At 56.1% G+C, this 20,456-nt stretch overlaps 1 protein-coding gene across 1 annotated transcript in view; it reads right to left on the bottom strand.

The window, feature by feature from the left end:
* Nucleotides 1-15,359, bottom strand: part of IL2RB (interleukin 2 receptor subunit beta) — a 31,426-nt gene extending 16,067 nt beyond the window's left edge. Inside the window, exons 1-9 of the mRNA XM_082420889.1 lie at nt 15,169-15,359; nt 11,918-12,038; nt 11,375-11,591; nt 10,448-10,526; nt 7,664-7,769; nt 6,051-6,199; nt 4,554-4,719; nt 3,876-3,996; nt 2,365-2,449 (exon numbers count right to left, since the gene is read on the bottom strand). Coding sequence (XP_082277015.1) covers nt 2,365-2,449; nt 3,876-3,996; nt 4,554-4,719; nt 6,051-6,199; nt 7,664-7,769; nt 10,448-10,526; nt 11,375-11,591; nt 11,918-12,005 — 1,011 coding nt within the window. The 5' untranslated portion in view covers nt 12,006-12,038; nt 15,169-15,359. The remainder of the gene's footprint in view (nt 1-2,364; nt 2,450-3,875; nt 3,997-4,553; nt 4,720-6,050; nt 6,200-7,663; nt 7,770-10,447; nt 10,527-11,374; nt 11,592-11,917; nt 12,039-15,168) is intronic.
* Between the last annotated feature and the right edge of the window lie 5,097 nt (nt 15,360-20,456).

Genomic DNA, 20,456 nt, shown 5'->3' with positions numbered 1-20,456 from the left:
GAGGAAAGCACCCATCAGAGCACTTCTCAGTTGCTCTGGAGTCCACAGAGCCCTGGCAAGGAACAGGGAGACCTGGGTTCCAGCCCTGGCGCTGGCACTCTCTAGCTGTGTGACCCTGGGCAGGTCACTGCACCTCTCTGAGCCTCAATTCCACATTTAGCTGCCTCTTTCCTGACTTCCTCACTATGGGCCAGCAGAGAGATGTTAAAGAAGAAAATGAAGGTGGAAACACCTGGCACAGGTAAAATGCAGACTACCCAGCAGAAGTGTAGGGGAGTGTTCACCCCTCAGGGCAGGGTGATGGGGCCTCAAGAGGGCGCCCTTGAGAACCCCCAACAGCCTTCTGTCCTGGGAGCCCTCTGCAGCTGGACTATGGTCCCCCCCAGCACAGGGACCAGGCCTGATGGGACCAGGCCCCCTGCACTCTTGTGCCCAGCACAGGGCCTAGGGGCCCAGTTGATGTTCTGCAGATGAATTAATGGACCAGAAGAGAAACATCCTGGTTCTCCGTTCCCGGAGTGAGTTCCCGGGGCTGAGCCACTCGACAAAATCTACACCCTCCCCCAAACCAGGAGTTCATGTTACAGGAGAAAAGGCCGAGAGAGAGGGAGAGCGAGGGCAAACTAAGGATGGCAAAGAGGGATAGCAGGCTAGGGAGGCAGGGAAAGAGCCAGGTCAGGTGTGGCTCCAATGCTAGAAGAAGCAGCAGAGGGCAGGGCCAGGCAGCAGTGCTGAGCAGGGGCCAGAAGAAAAAGAGGGCAGGCCTGGGGCCAGCACTGGTGTGCTGGGCCTCGCTGGGCCGCCCTCAGAGGTGTGTGTGGTCAGGCACTTTCTGGGCCTAGGCCTCCATCCACAATGCCCTGAAGCGCAGATGGGCGGGGGGCACAGGAAGAAACTCATCCCCCTTCATATACACTGGCACACGCATTCCCAGGTCCCACAGGCAGGGCAGTGGGTCTTGCAGTCTTGGAGCCGGGGGTTCTGGGGCAGAGAGAGAGAGAGCAGCTGGCCTGTCACCCACATGCAGAGGAGAGGGTGGGGTCCCTCTTGGCCAGCCCCCAGTCACATCATGCATCCCCAGGGCCTCCTCAGGATACCCCCTCCACACAGCAGGCCTGGGCCAGGCATCTAGACCTGGGGATGACCTCGTGGGAAGATGGAGTGGCTTGCAACTCTCTAGAAAGGACCCCAGTCCCACCTCAAAATGTCCTAAGCCCATAGAATGAGAAGGACTTCAAGGCAGAAGAGGTCTGAGGATGCATCTAGTCCTGCCTCCAGCCGGTTCCAATGTAGGAATCCCTTCTGCCATGTGGCTGACACATAGTCAGCCAAGGCTGACTTGAATACCTCTGTTGATGGGGAGCTCACTACATTTAGGGCTGAAGGAGGAATTTTAAGGAGATACATTACCCCTCATCAAGAGTGCTGTAGGTAAGCTACCCCCAGTCATGGGAGTTTTCCGAAGAATTCCAGAAGGGGCTCTGATCAGCCCTGATAGAGAACACCAAAGCCAGCTCCTGAGAGCTCTGGTCCAGCATGGCTTTCCAGCCCCTCAACATTCCTCCTGACTTCTCTCCGCCCCCACCTCACCCCCCCTCCACCAACACCAATCCAGGGAGCCTAGAGCGGGGGTGGGGTGGTAGAAGCAGCCCACCACATCCCCCTACCCCCTTGAAACTTCCTTCCTGAAGCATGTGTGGGCTGAGGGAGGGGAGACGACTAAACTTTAAATGGCGCTGAGTGTTCTGACATGTGGGTGTGCACTTTTAAAATGAATCTGTGTTTTGTAACTAGAAATGCCTAGAGGCCTTGCTTACGTCTGTGATAAGTCACGGAGCCTGGCCAGGGAGTTTTTGCAAGAGCAGGGAAAGCACTAGCCCCACGGGGCAGGTCTGCACAGGGAGCGGGGTGGAGAGAACTTGCACCTGGCAAGTCCTGCTCCATCAACAGCCTGGTGCCAGTAATTCTGGCTAGAGCTTCGTGAGCACTTGCTGTGTGCCAGGCAATGTCCTTGGGACCATACACATAGTAACATTATCCCCCCACCACCCACCATCTTACAGGTGAGGAAATTGAGACACCGAGAGGTTCTATAACTTGCCCAAGGCCACACAGCCAGGAAGTGGTGGAGCCGGGGTTAGAGCCCAGGCAGTCTGGCTCAGATGGGAGCTGCCATTCAGCCTGAGAACACTGGGGAAAGGGGCCCGTGTCCATCCGCGAGGCAGCTCACTTTACATTTCTTCTTCCACAAAGGGCAAAAACCCACTGTTCCTGCACCTCCTCCCCATCCATTCCACACCACTGCCCACCCTCCGGCCAGCCCGTGCCAACTGCCTACTCTGTCCTCCACCTCCAGACTCCTACCTGGAAATCTCCTCCATGCTCGGAGCTCAGCTGGGAAAAGAACTCCGAGGGGTCTGGGATGTGACACTTCAGAACCTTCTTCAGCCTGGACAGGGGAGAGGAAGGGAGGGAAGGAGGGTGAGAAGGGAAGGGGACCACAGTGTCCTGCCATCAGCCCCGCAGCTCTGAGGGCAGGGCGCCGAGCTGTTCATTTATTTCGTCGGTATTGATCGTGTGCCCAGTAAAGGAGGGTACTGTGCTGGGCACTGGGGACACAAGAATAGCCAACAGAGAAGGTCCCTGCTCTTAAGGAACTGACATTCTAATGGGGAGCCAGACAGTGAAGCAAGTGTGCAAGTTTATCATTCATTGTAATTAGAAGACAGAGGGCAGGATGCCATGCAAGAGAAGGATGTGAGGGTGGGGGACCACGCAAGCCAGAGCGGTAGGGGACAAAGAAGAAAGGGCTCTGATCAGCCCTAATAGAGCAGAGTGAACCAAGAGGAGGGAGGTAGGAGAGACACCAGATGGTGAGCCACCTAGTCAAGGCTGCCATGGATGGTGGTTCAAGCTGTGCACTGCCCAAGGGCACCTGGGGTTTTTTTGGGGGTGGGGGGGCGGTGGTGAATGGAGGCTGAATTCCAGCCCATGCTCTGCTTGCCAAGCTGAGTGCCCCAGTATCTGTGTGCATCTGCCTCAAGTTGTATGCCACAGCCTCAAGACCCCCAGAAAACCTGGCTGCCACCCAGAGGTCCATGCTCGGGTCCCGAACGCCTTTCCGGTCTCTGGCCACACCCACCTCCCTGCATTTTCAGTTCCTGGAATGCTCCTGCCTCGTTCCCACCCAGGATCTTTGGACAAGCTATTTCCTCCTCCTGAGATGTGCTCCCCGACCCTTCCCTGACTGGTTCACTTCTCCTCCAGATTTCAGTGGAATCAATCATTACTTCCTCAGGGAAGCACCCCCCCGACCCCCGGCCACCCCTTAGCTGAGGTTCCTTTCCCTGTTGCCTGCTTCCAGTACATATGGTACCTTCCTTCCTTCACCAGCCTAATCACGTGTGTCGTTATAAACGTGCATGATTAAGATGTATCTGCCTTCCCCCATGGGACTGTGGGTCCATGAAGATGGGACGACATGCCTGTGGCTGCCCTTGCGTTCCCAGCAGTCAGCACCGTACCCAGCCCAGAGCTAGGACTCAGTAAATAAAGGAATAAACAAATGAATGCCCAGACACATGAGGACCCCCCAACACACAGGCAGCTGGCAAGTGCACACACACGTACTCAAGTCCTGGGAATGATGCTCTGGGCAGGGCTCCCGTGGGGCTCTCCCCGCCCCACTCCCCTCGGGCTGGTTCCATGGGCTTCCATCTTTGGCGGAAAGGCCAGGTGTTAGGCAGGGAGGGCTCTTGGGAGGGCAGAGGGAGCACTGGAGAGTGAGAGCAGGGGGCTCAGCCCAGAACCTGACCTGGCGGGGAGGAGGTCGTGTCAGACAGGAGCATGAAGGACAGGGAGGGGAGCGCTCTTACCACAGCCTGTTGTACCGAAAGCTGGTCAGAAAGTAAACCAAGAGGGCAAAACCAAAAGCGCAGCTGAGGCCCAACATGATGTGGCCCAACCAAGGAGGGGTCGGGGTCTTCTTCCTGGTTGCTGCCCAGGGTGGGAGGAAGAGAAGGGGAGGGGTTAGAGAAGTGCCCCCACCCACCCTGGCTCAATCCAGCATCCCCCACCCATGACCTGGTGCTGAGGGACAGGCCGACCTCTGACCCAAGGCCTTTACAGGGTCCCAGCTGGTCCAGCAGTCCTGCTGTGTGCCCAGCCGACATGGGGCATCGCGGCCGACATGCTTCGTCACAGCATCCCTGCCTCGGTACCATGGTACCCACTTTACAGATGAGGAAACAGGCTAACAGGTGAAAACAGCCCACCCCTGACCTCGGCAGAAACCAAGAGTTTGAAGTTTCAGGGTGGAGAGAGTGGAAGGCGCCTCGCTGGCCTCCCCACTAACTCACAAGGCCAATGGCAAGTCCCACCCCCTCACTGATCCCCTGTTCCCATCTGTAAAACACGCCCATGTTGCCCACCCTGTGGGTTACATCAAGTGAGCTAATGATGGCCAAAGGGCTCCATACCTACACCCCAAGCCTCCCGCACCAGCCACTGCCTCCTGCCGGAGCTGCATCCCCACCCCAGCTCCCCATCAGTACCTGCAGGCTTTGTCCTGAAGGCCAGGGGCTGGCTCCAGGGGCTCCAAGCCTCGTGGTTGCCTAGCTGGGGCCTGGCCCGCACCTGAAGCTCATACAGCGTGTCTGGAGCCAGCATCTCCAGGGAGATCCATTGCTGGTTCTGCCTGAGGGTCAGCGGCAGGGTGTCCTGGGGCAGAAACAGGGCTGTCAGACCAGAGGGGTCCCCACTGCCCACCTCACCTCCTGTGGCAGGGCTGGCCGAGACGCCGAGCAGAACAACACCTTCCTTTATTCCCTTCAGCCACCTGCCCTCCACTGTCCCCTCATCCTACAGAAAGGCTCCCTGACTACCCAGTTGCTGGGGCCCAAAACTCCAGGGTCATCCTAAACGCCTCCCACATCCAAAGCCATCTGCCAATCAGCTGGTTCCACGTCCAGAACCTGGTTCCACCTCTGGAAACTATTTCTGCACCCTTCCGCCTTCTCTCCACTCCTTCCTCCTCCAGGTCTGAGCTCCCACCACCTCTGGGCACCATACAAGGTCCCCCTGCTTCCCCTCCCCCCAACCCCGTGCTCTGCTATAGTCTATTCTCCACTCGACCAGAAAGAGGGATTTCCCAAACACTTCTCCCACCTCTGCATCACCCTTTTTGCTTTTCTTCCGGTGCCCTAGACACACAGGCCATGTCTTGCCTTTGCAATGGCTCTTTCTTCTGCTTGGAAGACCCTCCCCAGATCCTCAAAAGGTCAGCTCCTGCTTGAACCCCAGATCTCAGAAAGGCCTTCCCTGGTCACCTGAGTCTGAAGTAGCCTGGCCCAGCCCTTCTCAACTGCGTTATCACATTTAATTTTCATGATAGTATGTATCAACATCCCATTGTCTCCTGTTTCTGGGCACCGGCTGTCTGCCCCCATCCCCCATGTGAGTTTCCTGAGAGCAGGCAGCTCATCAGGCCCGCCCTCCACTCTCTCCCCGCATCTAGCACGTAGTAGGTACTCAGTGAATGTTTGTTGAGTGAGTGAGAGAATAAAGGATTGGATAAGTGAATGAGTAAGCAACCAACCCCTGTGGACTTGTTTTTTTATAGTTTGTTTTTTTTTTTTTTTGGCAGCACCCCTTGGCATGTGGGACCTTATTTCCCGGACCAGGGATCAAACCCACGCCCCCTACAGGGGAAGGGCGGAGTCTTAACCACTGGACCGTCAGGAAGTCCCAGCTCCCGTGGACTTGGACCACACTGGATTTGAAGAGGGAAGGGTGGTTGCCCAGGGCCTCTGAAATCTCCAGAGAGGGCAGTCGCCTGCCTCTTGGCTTTGTAAATCTTGCCTGGAATCCACCACCAGCTGGACCCCTGGGGTGTCAGGGGACACACGGAGGGAAGGGGAAGCGGGGCAGGCAGTACAGAGGAGCGGCAGCGGCTGCTTAGGGGCTTCTGTGGCTTTGCTGAGATGAAGGACAGCCAGGGTGACGAGGACAGGAAGGAATCAGGGCAGGTCGGGGTGGAGCTAGGTACTCACCTCCCAGCTGCAGCCCGGGGACCTTGTCCGGACCTCAAACTCCACACTGCTCTGAATGTAGTGGGAGAACTGGGAGACATTCCAGGTTATGTTGCATCTGTGGGTCCCTATGTGGACGACTTGGAGGGAGTGGGGGGACATCAGACGAACTGGAGACGGGAAGAGATAAAAGGAGAGAGAAAAAGCTTGGGGGACACCGGAGGCTGATGCTGAGATGAGAAAGCCGTGCCGGGCTCCCACCTCCACCTTTGCACATGCTGCTCCTCCCTCCCTGCGTTCCCTTTCCCCGGAGACTGGCAGGTCCCTGCTCAAATATCACATATTCAGAGAAGCCTTCCCCAACCACCAACCACTCTCTGTCCCCCTCACCTGTTTCATTTCTCTTCCTAGCACTTAACAACACCCAACGTATTAAGTATCTACTTCTGGTCCTTTATTCATTTTCTGTCTCCCCCACCAGACTCTGAGCTCGTTGAGGGCAATGACTTGATTCTTTCGGGTATCCTTGGTGCCTGGAACATTACCTGGCACATGGTAGGCCCTTGATTAAATACCTGCTGAATGAATGAATCAAGGCAGCCTTTCTCTGCACTCAGAATTGATCAGAGAGTTTTACCTGGATCATCTCATTTATTTTACTTAATTCTATTTCATCAACCTTATATGATTGTGAGATTGTATGATTCTGAAGTTCAATTGTTCTGAATTTTTATACATCTGAGACTCTGTAGAACCACACAAATAATAATAAGCAAATGTTTATTGAGCACGTGCTAAGCAGTTTCTGTGTCTTGGCTTATAGACTACTTACAGCAACCACGGGCAGTGGGTAATTGGTTATCCCCACTTTACAGATGAGGAAACTGAGGCTTAGACATGTTAAATGATCTGCCAGTCAGATTGCACTCAATTAAGGCAGGGCTGCATTTAGAACCCTGGATCTCACCCTCTGCCCCCGTCTCTTCCCTAGAGATGACCTCCAAGTTCGGGAAGGGAGGTGGGTGAAGGCTGGGGGTGGGGCAGGGCACTCAGTCGTTCAACAAACCTTCCCAGAGCACTGCCCAGATCGAGCCTGATGCTGAGTATTCAGAATGGAGACATAGGGATGGCAGAGGCTCTACCCTCAGGGAAGTTCACAGCCCAATGAGGGAGACAGACCCATAATCAGGCAGCAAAGACCCAGGACATAAACACCCTGAAAGAGGTGGGGGAGTCTGGGAAGGACTCCTGGAGGAGGTGACTCTTCACTGAGCCTTGAAGGGTGAGTGGGAATTTTCCGGGTGGGAAGAGCCTTCCAAGCAGTGGGGCCAGCGTGAGCAAGGACTCAGAGGCATGGATGGGCAAGTTGAATCTGGAGAACTGGGCTTTGGTGTGGCAGGAATATAGGCCACGAGAGGAGGCGTGCTGGAGAGGGAAGCCAGGCCAAGTGGCCTTGAATGCCAGGGTAGGGACCCGGGACTTCATCCCAAGTTCAGCGGGCAGTGGGTTGGTCAGATGTGGGCATGGCAGCTGATGGGGAGAGACTGGAGCAGGGTGATCCCAGAGGGGGGACAGGGAGGCAGGTGCCCACCCCTCCAACCCCCTCCCAGCCCCACCCTGGAGTCCTCTCTCACTGTTGTCAAAGGGCTTGAAATTCTGGGTCATCATCCTCCTCCACCTCTCCCCTTCGCGGCACATCACGGTCAAGTTGATGACGTCAACTATGGTCAGTTTCTGAGACTGCAAGGGAAGGAGGCCAGGGATGTAGCTGCCGGCAGCTGGTGCGGGGAGGGGGAGGCTGCTGGGATGAGGACGGGGGAGGACAGGAGGGGAGACCGCGACTGCGACAAGCTGGACCCCCTCCCTGGGCCCCTCCGTCTAAGGCAGGGCCCAGCAAGCTTTCTGAAAAGGGTCAGTTAGTTAATATTTTTGACTTTGCAGGTCATAAGGTCTCTGTCACGACTGTTCAACTTTGCCGTTGTCGTATGAAAACAGCCATGAGAAAACATGAGAGCGAATGCGCTTGGCTGTGTGCCAATAAAACTTTATTTATAAAAACAGGCAGCAGGCTGGTTTTGGCCCATGGGCCATAGTAATTTGTCAATCCCTGATCCAAGTGAAGTGAGCTGCCTTGGGAGGGAGGGAGTTCCCCGTCACAAGAGGTGTGCAAGCAGGATGAGCCCCCAAGAAGGTGCAGGTCCGGACCTATGCTTGCATTATAGCTTTGAGTGTGAAAGCTTCCTCTCCCCCATCTCTCTCCACCCCCGCACCCTCACTTTTCTGGAAGGAAATGGCTAGGAACCAGCATCTCCTGTGGGCAGGCACTGTTCAGGTACCTTAGGCGCTTCTCTGGCTGATGCTCACAATTGCCCATCCACACACTGCAGGTGTGAAACCTGAGGCTGGGATTGGTTAAGGGACTTGCCCCAAATCACACAACTGGTCAGCAGGGGAGCCTGGATGCAAACTCAGGCCTCTGCATCCAGAGCCCCACAGAGACTGTAGCCCTGGCCAAGTGAACAGCTTACGGCGGCCTCCTCCCTGCGCGGAGGGCAGCCCTGCAGCCCGGCAGGAGGAGGGTCTGGTGCAGACCCTGTTAGCATCTGCATTCCGGGGTCCGGGGTGGTGTTTTCAGGCCCAGGACCCCGGGCACAGCCCCTCTGACCTGCCGCAGGGCCCACTGTGAACAAACCTTGAACTTGATCATCAGAGTTCCTGGAGCAGAGAACAATTGCTTCATCTCCACCCCGAGGACCCTGCCCCAGCCGCCTACCAGCTGCTATGGGGGCCAGATTTTCCCATATAATAATAGTATCATCACATTATTACAGTAAGTCCCCTACATACGAACGAGTTCCGTTCCGAGAGCACATTCGTAAGTCCAATTTGTTCGTAAGTCCAACAAAGTTAGCTTAGGTACCCAACTAACACAATCGACTATATACCACTGCTTTTACACTTGCTTCCACCAGGCATCCCGGACTTGAAATAAAGATACTGTACTACTGTACTCTATACAGTACTGTACAGTAAAGTGCAAAAAGCACAACCACTTGTAGAGGATGCACGCACGTGACAATGTACGCCAGACACGTGAACTAACACGATTGGACATGCAAACGCACATTCGCACCTTTGAAAGTTTGCAGCTTGAAGGTTCGTATGTAGGGGACTTACTGTATTATTATTTATGTAATTGTCGTTGTTGCAAAGACGCCAAAAATACGTTCTGCTGAGTACTGACCCTGTGCCAGGCACTCTACTAAGCACCGCATGTATATTATCTCATTTAATTCTCTCAGTACCCAATGAGACGAGCACAATTACTATTCTCATCCTACAGCTGAGGAGACTGAAGCACAGAGAGGCTGAGGGACTTGCCTAAGGCCACACAGCTAGGTGAGGCCAGGATCTGAAGCCAGACCATCTGCAGAGCTCAAGGGGACAGGCACAGCAATCTGGTTCGAGGGGCTCTGCCTTTATCAGCTACACTGTGTCGTGTGAGCTCGTCTCCACATTCTCCTGCTCCTGGAGAATGTACAGAACCTGATAAGGGTTGGAAAATGTGGTCTGGGCATCCCTGGTGCCCACCGCTGCCAAGAAGGGTTTGCCAGACAATAATCTGATGCACACCCACATGGACACAGCCTCCTGCTCTTTGAGAGGCAGCCTAGTGTAAGGTTGAAAGGCCCAGGCTGGGGGTCTCACAGACCTGGGTTCAATCCCAGCTCTGCCTCTCCCTGGCTATGTGACTTGGGCAGGGACCTCACCTCACTGAGCCTCAGTTTCCTCATTGATAAGAAGGGGACAGTGCTGGTACCCACGCATAGTCGTAAGGATCCCCTGGCAATCGTGTCAAGTGCATGTTCTGTTCTGAGTGGCATTCTAAGCGCTTGATCCTCAGAATAACCCTACCAGGTAAGGATCGTTATTATCCCCTTTTACAGAAGGGGTAACTGGGACTCAGAAGATGCTCAACGTCACCCAGCTGGTATAGGATGGAGCCAGGGATGGAACCCGGACCGTCCAGCTGTGCAATCCACACTGTTAACCCCACCCCACCCTGTACTTGCCCAGACCTCGGGAGGAGTCGGATATGGGGGTTATTATGACTAGTAGGTGCTCTCCCCACTTGATAAGGAACACAGGAGTGTCACAGGCTCCGCAAAGCATGGGGGACACAGCAGGAGCAGAGGCAGAGTGGCCGATGCCTCACGTACCTCGGATCCCTCAACCCCCAGGTCAGGCCTCTATTCTCCTTGGATGCCACCTCCCTCCTTCTGCCTCCTCAGCCCCAGAAGCCTGCTGTGCCGCAGCCCCTGGGCACTGGGCTTGCTGGGCCCCAGCTCCTCCCCTGGAAGGACGCCCCTCTGCACCCACCGGCCCCCTGGCCTCTCCCCTCAGCTACGGCTACTCACATCTGGGGGTCCTAGGATGAGGTTACACGCCCAGGATCCCGGCTTCACTGGGAGCAGCTCACAGGATCCGTTCCACTGCCTTTCAAGACAAAAGAACCCTCTTAGAAGAAAAAGAGGGACCCCCCCCCACCCCAGAGCTGGCCCTTGGGAGAGTCCCCATGCAGCGTTGCTGGTCTGTGCCCGGGCTCTATGCCAACCCCCACGTGCCGACCTCCCTTCGTGAGCATCTTTTCCTGCCTCTTCATCCCAGCCAGGCCTCACGGCGGCTAAAGTGATCTAGAAACAAACCAGTTCAGGACACACGGCCTTCCCCGCCTAAAGCCCTCCAAAGTCTCCCCATAGGGTTTAGGGTGAAGATGATTCTTGATGAGGCCTTCAGAGCCCCTTGTAATCACCATCCACCTGGGAGCCAAGGTCAAACCCCAAAGCCACCTCTGCTGGCTGCCACCGGGATGTTTGGATCACGGTGACACTTCACCATCTCCTTCCCAGTCTCCAGTTTCCCCAGCCATTCCCCAGTTCCCTGTCCCCACGGCTGCCCTAGGCATCTGTCAAAATCCCAGGTTACTCAAAAAGTTTGGGGATCCGCCTTCTGCCCCCTTTGCCTCTAACACTGAGTCCAGCCTCGGCATAGCAGGTGAGCAGCCCTATGTCCCCAAACTACCTTGTCTGGCTCATGCCCAGCCCCTCCACTGCAGCCTGGACTGCACGCCCCACTGCCATTCAGCCTCCAGGAGTCTAAATATCCGACTCCCAAGTTCCAGACTCCTGTGACACCAAGAGTCTGTGGGTCCTATTAGCCCAAGATTCTCAAAGTGCAGAGTTCTTGGGGTCTGAGAGCTAGGATTTCAATAGTCTAAAAGTCAGTGACTATCAGATCTCACCTCCCTGAGATTCTGTACATTTGTCTGTCGACCCCACACACACCTTTTATCCGGCTGGGCATGGATGTGGCAGGTCGTGACCTGCAGTCCCCCATCCCGGCTCCAGGCACAGGAGATATTGGCTCTCGAGTTGTAGAAGCACGTGAGCTCGGAAGCATCTGCTGGTAAGATGAGGCGTGCGTGGCTGGCTGCAGGGTGCCCATGGCCCTCTGAGGTTCCCCCGCCACTCCTGCACCTACCAGGTGAGGAAGTAGTCAATCCTGGCAGGCAGAGAAGGGGTTCGTGAATCCCTTTGAGAGAGGACAAAACTGAGCCCCATAGCCTGCAGTGACCCCCAGACAGGTCGAGGCAGGGCAGGGACAAGAAGGCAGTGTCTTCCTGCGGCTTGGAGGGGCACTTGGGTGCGGCACGGGCAGGTGGAGGGCTGAGGGAGATGGTCTCTGGTCCCATTGCCCGCCTCCCCCCCGCCTCCTGCCCCAGCGGATGGAGCTTCTGCCAAGAAGCAGGGGTCCTGGAAGAAGTTCTAGAAGGGCCTTGGCCTCCTCCCTGAGGGAAAGCACAGTGGTCCAGATGCCAGGGTCCTCACCGTTCACCGATGTAGATGCCCGAGGGATGGCCAGGGGCAAGAGGAGGACAAGGAAGGACAGACACCAGGACAGAGCAGGAGCCGCCATCACATCCGCGGGTGGGAGCTGGGGAAGGGAGCCCTGGATGGAGGAAGAAGGGGAGAGAACACGAGTGAGCAACCAGTCGCGTCCTCCCCTGCCTAAGAGACAGGCTGGGCCCTGTCCTCTCAAGGTGCACCCCTCTGCTCCCCACATGCCAGCCTCAGGGCCTTTGAATCTGTTGGTCCCTCTATCCCACACATGTTCTTTCCTTCCCTTTTGAGATTCTGGGACCCATGTTTTCATTGCTGAAAGGACTCTCAGAGCAGGCCCAACCCCTTGTTCAAAAGTTGGGGAAACTGAGGCCCAGAAAGAGGAAAGATTTGCTTACGTCCACATAGGGAGGCCAGCTCAGAGCTGGAATTAGAACCCACCTCCTCTCTACCCGGCTGCTCCCTTAACCACACCAAAACTATTTGTCAAGAGGTTCCTCTGTGCTGGGCTCTATTTTAAACTCTTTAACTGCAGCAATAAGAGCATCTACTGGAGAGACACTCATTATCCCCATTTTCAGATGAGAAACTGAGGCACAGAGAGGTGAAGCAGATTACCCAAGGTCACACAGCAGATAAGAGGCAGCTGTGGAATCTGAGCCAGGGCAGACTGCCTGGAGCCCACTAAACGTGTGCTGACTACCTCACAGCAATACTCGTGGAGGGAGTGGGGTGGGGGGTAGGGACTGAACACCCACCCTGAGCCAGGCACTTCCCGTACACCAGCTTATCTAATCTGCCCAGCAACAGGGGCTGGGTGCGTGCATTGTCCCCTTACACGGATGAGGAGACAAAGGCTCCAAGCCATTAACCCGCCCAAGGTCACATCGCGGAAGAGGCAGAGCTGGGATTCCGTCCTGCGCTCCACCCCAAAGCCCATTCCCTCACATCGTTCTGCCCTGCCCAGACCCTGTCCCAGGCGCTGGCCCCAGAGGTAAGGCCCACAATATCCATCCCCACCCTGGGGAGTCAGGGACCGGCAGGGGCATGGCCGACCAGTGGGTATCTGGCCTGGGTGTGGAAAGGAGCCCAGAGAAGTACCCAGGGGCACCTCCTTGCCCGTCCCACTGTCCCTACAGGGCAACGCTCCCGGAGCGGACCTGGTTGCCTCTTTCTTTGGACCCTCCAACCCCCTATAGCAAAGGGCGCAGGGTTGGGACCCCAAAAGGCGCAGAGCCCAGGAAAGGGGCTCCAGCAAGACCCCTGTGCCCCTTACTCATCGATCATGGCCCTGGGGTAGGGGCCCTGAGGATCCCCTGGAGGGTGTCACCTGGGGCCGGACCCTCGCCAGCAGGGCCAGCCAGGACCAGGGCAGGATCTGGCACAGAGCCTCAGGGTGAGAGGAGGTGGGTGGAGGCAAAGGTATGCAAGATCACAGGAAGGTCAGGGCCAAACCACAGCCCCAGCCGAAGCAAGTTGGGCAGGAGAAGTTGCATCAATCTAGAATGAGCTCCCCTCCACCTATAGCCGAAAGGGTGCAGCAGTGACCCCCAAGAGGGCAAAGAGCAAGGAGGATGCAGGCAGCAGGGTGAGGGGGTCTTCTAGCAGTCCCCAAGGCTGCACCCTCCTGCAGAGGAGGAAACTGAGTCTCAGGTAGGTTAAGGAACCTGCTCAAGGTCACAGAGCAAGGAAGAGCCCCAGCCTCAGGGAGGGCAAGTGGGACCTCTGAGTCCCCAGTGCCTTCCATCCTGGATTCTCACGCACACCCACGCACGTGTGCCCTGCCCTTCGTGACTGCAAAGCCGATCACACTTACTGACTCATTAGGTCCCCACCGCAGCCCTGAGAGTGCGTGTTGCCATCCTCATTTGATAGATACCAAGACTGATGCTCAGAGCTGCCCAAGGGATGGGACGCAAACCCAGGTCGTCTGATGTCAAGTTAGAAGAAGAGGACAACAATGGTGATGATGGTGATGATGATGGTGGTAATGGTGATAGTGGTGATAATGACTAATACTCAGCCCTCACTCTGCCCGGCACTGTCGTTAGCACTTTGCAGATATTACCTCATTTAAAGTTCACAGCAACCCCATAAGTAGGTACCATTATGACTCCTTTTATCAGATGACGAGACTGAGGTACTCGTAAGCCTCTCGGGGTAAAGCTGGGATTTGAACTCAGTCAGTTGTAGCCTGAGGCTCTGCCAGGGCTGACATCATGGGATGTAGGGTACAGGGGGGCTGGGGGAGGACATGAAGCACGGGCTCGGTAGCCGGAGACACGTCCTACCTGACCTCTGACCTTGATGGGCCCCTTCTCCCCTCGTCCTCTCTGGCCAAACCCCCCACCACAGGGCTCCCTCTTGCTGTTTAAGTCTGAGGGCGTCTCCCCAGCTGGGCGTGGGATGCTGGCTGTGGGGATAGCAGGGGGACCCTTGGGGATGGCTCCGCCTCTCAGTTGCTCCAAACACAGTTAAGGGTGGGAGGTCTCGGCCCCCAGGAGTGGAGGGAGAGTCTGACCCGCAGGGAGCCGCAGAGATGGAGTGTCCCATCCCCTCCGGTAGCACCTGGAGAGCCTACTGACCTGCCCGGTCACACAGACAAGTAAGGGACAAAGCTGAACTTGAACCCAGGGGTCCGGCCTCCAGCCCAGGGCTCCCAGAAACCTCGCAGCACACCCACTTCATAGCCAGGTCTCAGAGGCGTCCCTCTCTTTTCCCCTCGCCCCACAGCCTCCTAAGGTATCCTTTACACAGGGGCGCCTCGCCGGTGTAGGCCGCATCTCTCCCACCCACATACCACACCTTCTCTGGGCACCCAGCACATCTGAGACTCAGCTGGCCTTGCCCCTCCCAGGACTCCCACCTCCTTCTCCACCCCTCTGGGTTGGGGGGCCCAGCACAGGGCCTGGGGAAGCCCCTCATCCCAAAGTAGCCCCCGGCCTCCCATGGGGAGAGCTGGGAGGGAGGGAAAGCCTAGGACCAGGGACCAGCTTTTCCTCAAGCCAGAGCCATGAGAGCAGGGCCTGCCTTGTCACTGGGGAATTCTAAGATAAGGTTGGGGGTGAGGGCTGGCAGATGGGAGTTCAGGCAGAAACTTCTGGAGGATCTGAGTCAGAGCTGAAAGTCATCCCCGTGACCTTCACCTCCAGCCCCCTGGCTGGTGGCAGGGGCCAGGAGGGAGCCCCTGGTACCTGGGGACCGGACAGGGGCAGGGTAAGGGCAAGGTGGGACTTTACCTAGCTGGGACATGGGGCTGCGGCGTGCTCTCTCTGCTTCTCTCCACTGCTGGGACTGGAGCCATCTCCCCAAGGCCCAGCTCCGGCTCCCTCGGCCCAGGTAGTAGACGGCTGATGGGGCCAGCCGCCAAAGACTAAAACCCCAGGGCCAGCCCACTTCCTGTGCAGGGGATGGAGGGGGCAAGGCCTGGGGTGGGGAGGCGGGGGAGATCTGGCTGGTTAGAAAGCCTGAAACTCCTGTAGCACCAGGGACCGATAAAGATCTCCCTCCTCCGCTGGGGGCGGTGGGGGAATGGGGGGGTCGGGGGGGGCACCGTGCGTATTGCGGCAGGAGGCGCGCGTGTACACCCTCACACACATGCTGTCTCTCACTCTCAGATGCCTTGCTGCATACAAGAGCCCATGGGGGCAAGGCCCCTTCTTTTCCCTCCCACCCCATCTCACAGGCCACCTCAAGCCTCTGACACCTTCATCCGGTCACACACACTAACACCCAGACCTCACACAAACATGTCCCTTTTGGTGTACCCCAGCCTTGGGATAAGACACCCCAACTCGCCGAGACTTCCCTTTTCACCCAGCCTTCCAGGAAGCCCCTTACTCAGTTTAGCATTCAGAGGCGACTATTTTGGGAGGCTTTGCAAACAATTTGATGGCTACTTATTGAAAATTCTAGAACCTTCCTCCTCTTCTCAAGTCATGGTTTATAATCCCTTTTCCTCCTCTTTGGGGGGCAGGGATCAGTTCAGGGCTTTTTTTTTTTTTTTTTTAAGGATGGAAAGTGACAGACCCCTCTTTGGAAAGGTGCATGTCTATCTATGTGCTGTGTCACAGGCCTAGGGACCCCGTGAAGTTCCATCCAGTGTCAGAAGAAGCCGGTCTGCTGTCTCCTGATTTTAAACTCTCTGCCTCTGGGGGTTTTCCTGTGAGCTGCTGTCTCTCTCAGAAAAGGGAATGAGGAGAGCAGGACAGAGAGTAGAAAGAACAGCTCTGCAGAAGTTTCTGTCTGCAGAGAAGTGAGAAAACAGCATTGAAGACCTTGAGTAGAGAATCAGGCTGACTCCCTTCCAAGCGGGAAGCAGGACCCGATTCGAGGCTGCTTGGAAGCTGAGTGACCTGCTTCCCTGTGTTTCAATGTCCACACCTGTAGAATGAGGGGTAACAGCTCCTGCAGGGGTGTCAGGAGGACCAAACAGCAGGAGAGTGTAAAGCACCTCACCTGGTGACCACGCGTAGTAGGCTCACAATAAGCCCACTTCTCCTCTCCCCTAGAGCAAGGCTTTCTGGCTGCAGGAGAGGGTAATAAACAGAAGCACCACAAAGATGAGAATAATAGCCGAGATTTATTAAGCCTAGAATAGTTCTGGAAGCTCCTCAAGAAATGGGGCATGCTGGTTCTCCCAGGGAGGAAAGCCAGGTAAGGAAGGGGCAGGAAGGCCGTTTTTTGCTGTAGACACTTTTATACCACGTGCATGTATTTCCCGCCCCCAAATTCATGAATTCAGTTAAAACTTTAAAAAATGCATATAAAGAAAAAATCCAAGAAAGACAAATAGACAAATATCATGTGATATCATTTATATGTGGAATCTAAAATATGGTACAAATGAACCTATTGAACCTATTTCTGAAAACAGAAACAGACCCACAGACGTAGAGAACAGACTTGTGGTTGCCAAGGGGGAGGGGGGAGGGGAAGGGATGGAGTGGGAGTTTGGGGTCAGTAGATGCAAACTATTACATACAGAACGGATAAACAACAAAGTCCTACTGTATAGCACAGGGAACTATATCCAATATCCCAGGATAAACCATAATGGAACACAATATAAAAAAGAATGTATATGTGTATAACTGAGTCACTTTGCTGTGCAGCAGAAATTAACACAGCGTTGTAAATCAACTATACTTCAATAAAAAAGAAAAAGAAAAATCCATCCCCAGGTGAAGGCAGAAATCATGCGCCCAGCCTGTAACGGTTTTGTCCATGGGGATGGCCTCGGTCTGCCCTGCATGTACTGCCCAAGGCTCCTCGTCCTCCATCCCTCTGTCCCTCTGTCCTTCTCTCCTTCATCCTGTAAACATTTACTGAGCACCCAGGATGCCCAGTGGCCAAGCCAGGCACGGAGGAGCCGGAGGTGACTGACGCCAGCCCTGCTTCTATGAGCAGCACGCAGGTAGGCTGGGGTAGGACCAGGGGAGGCGGCTCTGAGCAGCCACGTGCCCTGGGTGTTGGGGTGCAGCAAGCGTAGCTAGGAAGGGGGCAGCCCCCAGACTCAGAATCCTCTAACTCAGGCCCCGGGGGCTCTGCTTTTGCCCAAGGACTCAGGCTAGGATGCCTCAGGTGGAGAGGCAGGTGGTGGGCTATGGAGAGCCGGGAAAAGTTCAACATTGCACACACTTTGCATCCCCCCCTGAAACCTCACAGCTGTGGAGCATGGGGTGGGGGGCTGCAGCATGGAGACAGCGTGGGAATGTATCGCCTCACCCGCTGTGCCCCTCCAGCCTGGGCATCAGCTAGACTCTATATGCCAGCCTCCCTTGCAGTTAGAGGCGGCCGTGTGACTGAGTCTGGCCAGTGAGATGTGGGTGCAAGTGATTTAGTTTACTTTCAGGCCTAAAAAAACTCATTTTGGTCCTCTTCGGTGTTCCTCCCTCCATCCCTCCATCCCTCCCCCTCTCCTCCCCTCCCCCTATCCTGCAAGAACCCACTGGAGGGAGTGAAGCCCTGCGGGGCGGGGGGAAGCCACCTGAAGGACAGAACTTCGCCCCCTACTCCCCAGGCAATCCACATCGGACAGTCACATGAGCAAGAAATACACTTTTATTGTGTTGGACCTCTGAGATTTGGAGTCTCTTGTTTCAGCAGTTAGTGGGCTTTACCCTGACTAATAGGGAAAGTGCCCGCAGGTACCTGAGCTGGACTTTAAAGCCAGGTGAGGGGGTTGGGAAGGGCAGGCCAGGGAGAGGGCTCAGGGCTTGGGTGGGAAACAAGCTGACAGAGACAACCAAATGCATTATTCAGTCCCCACCCCAGTCCCAGCCTCCGCTGTCCCCCCAGCCAGGTCCACGGTGACCCCCTTACTGGCCTCCCGGTTCCCCCTGCTGACCCCTCCAGTCTGTTCCCCACTCAGCAGCCAGACCAATCTTTCCCAAGCTCAGATCAGGTCATTTCACCGCACCACTCCCTTTACAACCTTCCAGTAGTTTCCAGCGCATTTAGAATAAAATCCAGACTCTTAATCTTGGCCTCGAAGTCCCAGACGAACTGGCCCTGCGCTCATCTCTGAACTTCCCTCCAGCTCTGGCATGACTGCCGTTCAGCAAGCATGCCAAGCTCCCCAGCTCTACCCACTGTCTACACACTGATACCCACCTAGCTCCTCCCCTGCTCTCTACAGAGCTAGCGCCTTCCTTCCCATTTTACAGGCAAGGAAACTGAGGCTCACGGGTCACCCAACCAGAATGTGGCAGAGCCGGGATTAGAACCAGCCAGGATTAGAATGGAGGACATCAGATTCTTTCTGAGGTGACCTGAAGAGGAATCCAGAAACTTCTCTGATGGCAGGGGACCGACAGAGCCCACTCAGGCCTGCCCAGACCTTTGTCTCCAGAGTTCCGGGGGTTGGACCCAGCCTCCTCCAGCAGGCCCCCTCCCCTCCCAGCACCCAAACCACCAAGCACATGAACCCCTCGTTCCTGTAACTGCCCGCCCAGCACCCTCCACACTGTGTCCTCTGTGTCCCATCGTGAACCAACTTCCTGCACCCTCAGCTTTTGTGGACTAGCCCCAACCCCTGCCCAGAGACCCCACTTTCACAGGAGCCATGGGGCAAGTGCATATGGGCTCTTTTGGCTCCCGTATCCCCTCCTGACCATGACATTTCCACCTGCCCATCACGGGGCTGCCTTTTTTGGGGATCAAGCCAGGCTGCCAGACCCCACGCCCTCCTCAGCCCTGACATCTATCAAAAGCCCCTTCCCCCTCCTCTGCGCTCCAACTCCTGGGAGACTTCAGGACTCCTGCAAAATCTTCTCCCCAGGGACCCTCTGTCCGACTCCATATCTCGGCCCAGGCCCAGGCCCACCCTGGGACCCTGTCATCACTCTGACTTGTGCCAACCCAAACCCCTGAACTACCACCTCATCTCCCTTGCTGCCGCCACCCCTCCCACTCTCCAACAGTGTCCCAGTTAGGATTGAGTCCAGCTGCGAACTGAAGAGGATAGCAGTGCCCTAAAGTAAGAGAGGAGTTTCTCTCTCACGTAAAAGCCGTCCAGAGGCAGGCCATCCACGGCTGCTGGAGGGGCTCTATGCTGTCATCAGGATCCTGAGCTCACTCTGTCTTGCTACTGGGGCATCCGCAATACCTTTCTCCTACCTCGTGGACCAAGGGAGCGGTTCAAGCTCCATCCATCACATGTGCATTCCTGCAGCTGGAAGATGGAGGAAGGAGCAAAGAAGGGCATCCTCTACCTGTTAGGATCCTTCCCCAGAGTTGCCCTGGACACTTCTAACTTACATCCCATTGGCTATAACTGAGTCACATGACAAACCCAGCTGCAAAGGAGGCTTTGAAATGTGCCTGGAGGGTACACAGGCTGGGGAGAACAGGTTTGGAGGGACCATTAACTCTCTCTGCTGTGATTGTCCTCTGCCATCATGAAGACCTCCAGTATCTCCTGGGCCACCCACCCCACCGCCGGTCCCCCTCCCTGCCTTGCTCAGCCCTGACAGCACAGTTGCGCATCTGGTGGACACTCCCACTTCCACTCTCAAATCCTTGAGCCCCACCCCTCCCGGGGGCCAAAAGTCAGCAGGTGGCTGAGTCCTCAGCTGGAGAAAGTCCTACCACCACAGAGCCAGGTTTCACTGGTAACCAGATATGGGTCCGAGTCCCTGGTCAGGAGGCAATGCCGTGGGTGCTTTTGCATCCAGCCCTCAGCCTGATCCCCCCCACCCCACAGACCGTGGGGTGCCCCCCACATCAGATGGGAAGCACAAGGTAGGTCAGAACTGCAGAGTGATCAGAGCAGGACAAGAACGAGAAAGAGCGGTCTGCTGGCTGCCTGCCCCCAGGGCTCTCCTCCCAGCCAACCCCCTGCAGACCATCTCTCTTCCCCGGGACACGCCACCCACCAGTCCCGGAGCCAGAACGTGACCCTCCTCCGTGGCTCCTTCCTCTCTCTCACCCCCCACTGCCAAGCTATCACCCTTGCTGTCTCTGCTTTGCCGGCGTCACCTGCTCGCCGGCCTCCCAGGCTCCAGACCTGAATACCCGTGTTCAT

Source organism: Balaenoptera physalus (assembly GCF_965194825.1).
Source record: "Balaenoptera physalus genome assembly, chromosome: 13".
Lineage (NCBI taxonomy): Eukaryota > Metazoa > Chordata > Mammalia > Artiodactyla > Balaenopteridae > Balaenoptera > Balaenoptera physalus.
The sequence above is the reverse complement of the archived record's forward strand: the minus strand, read 5'-3'. Positions and strand labels throughout refer to the sequence as shown.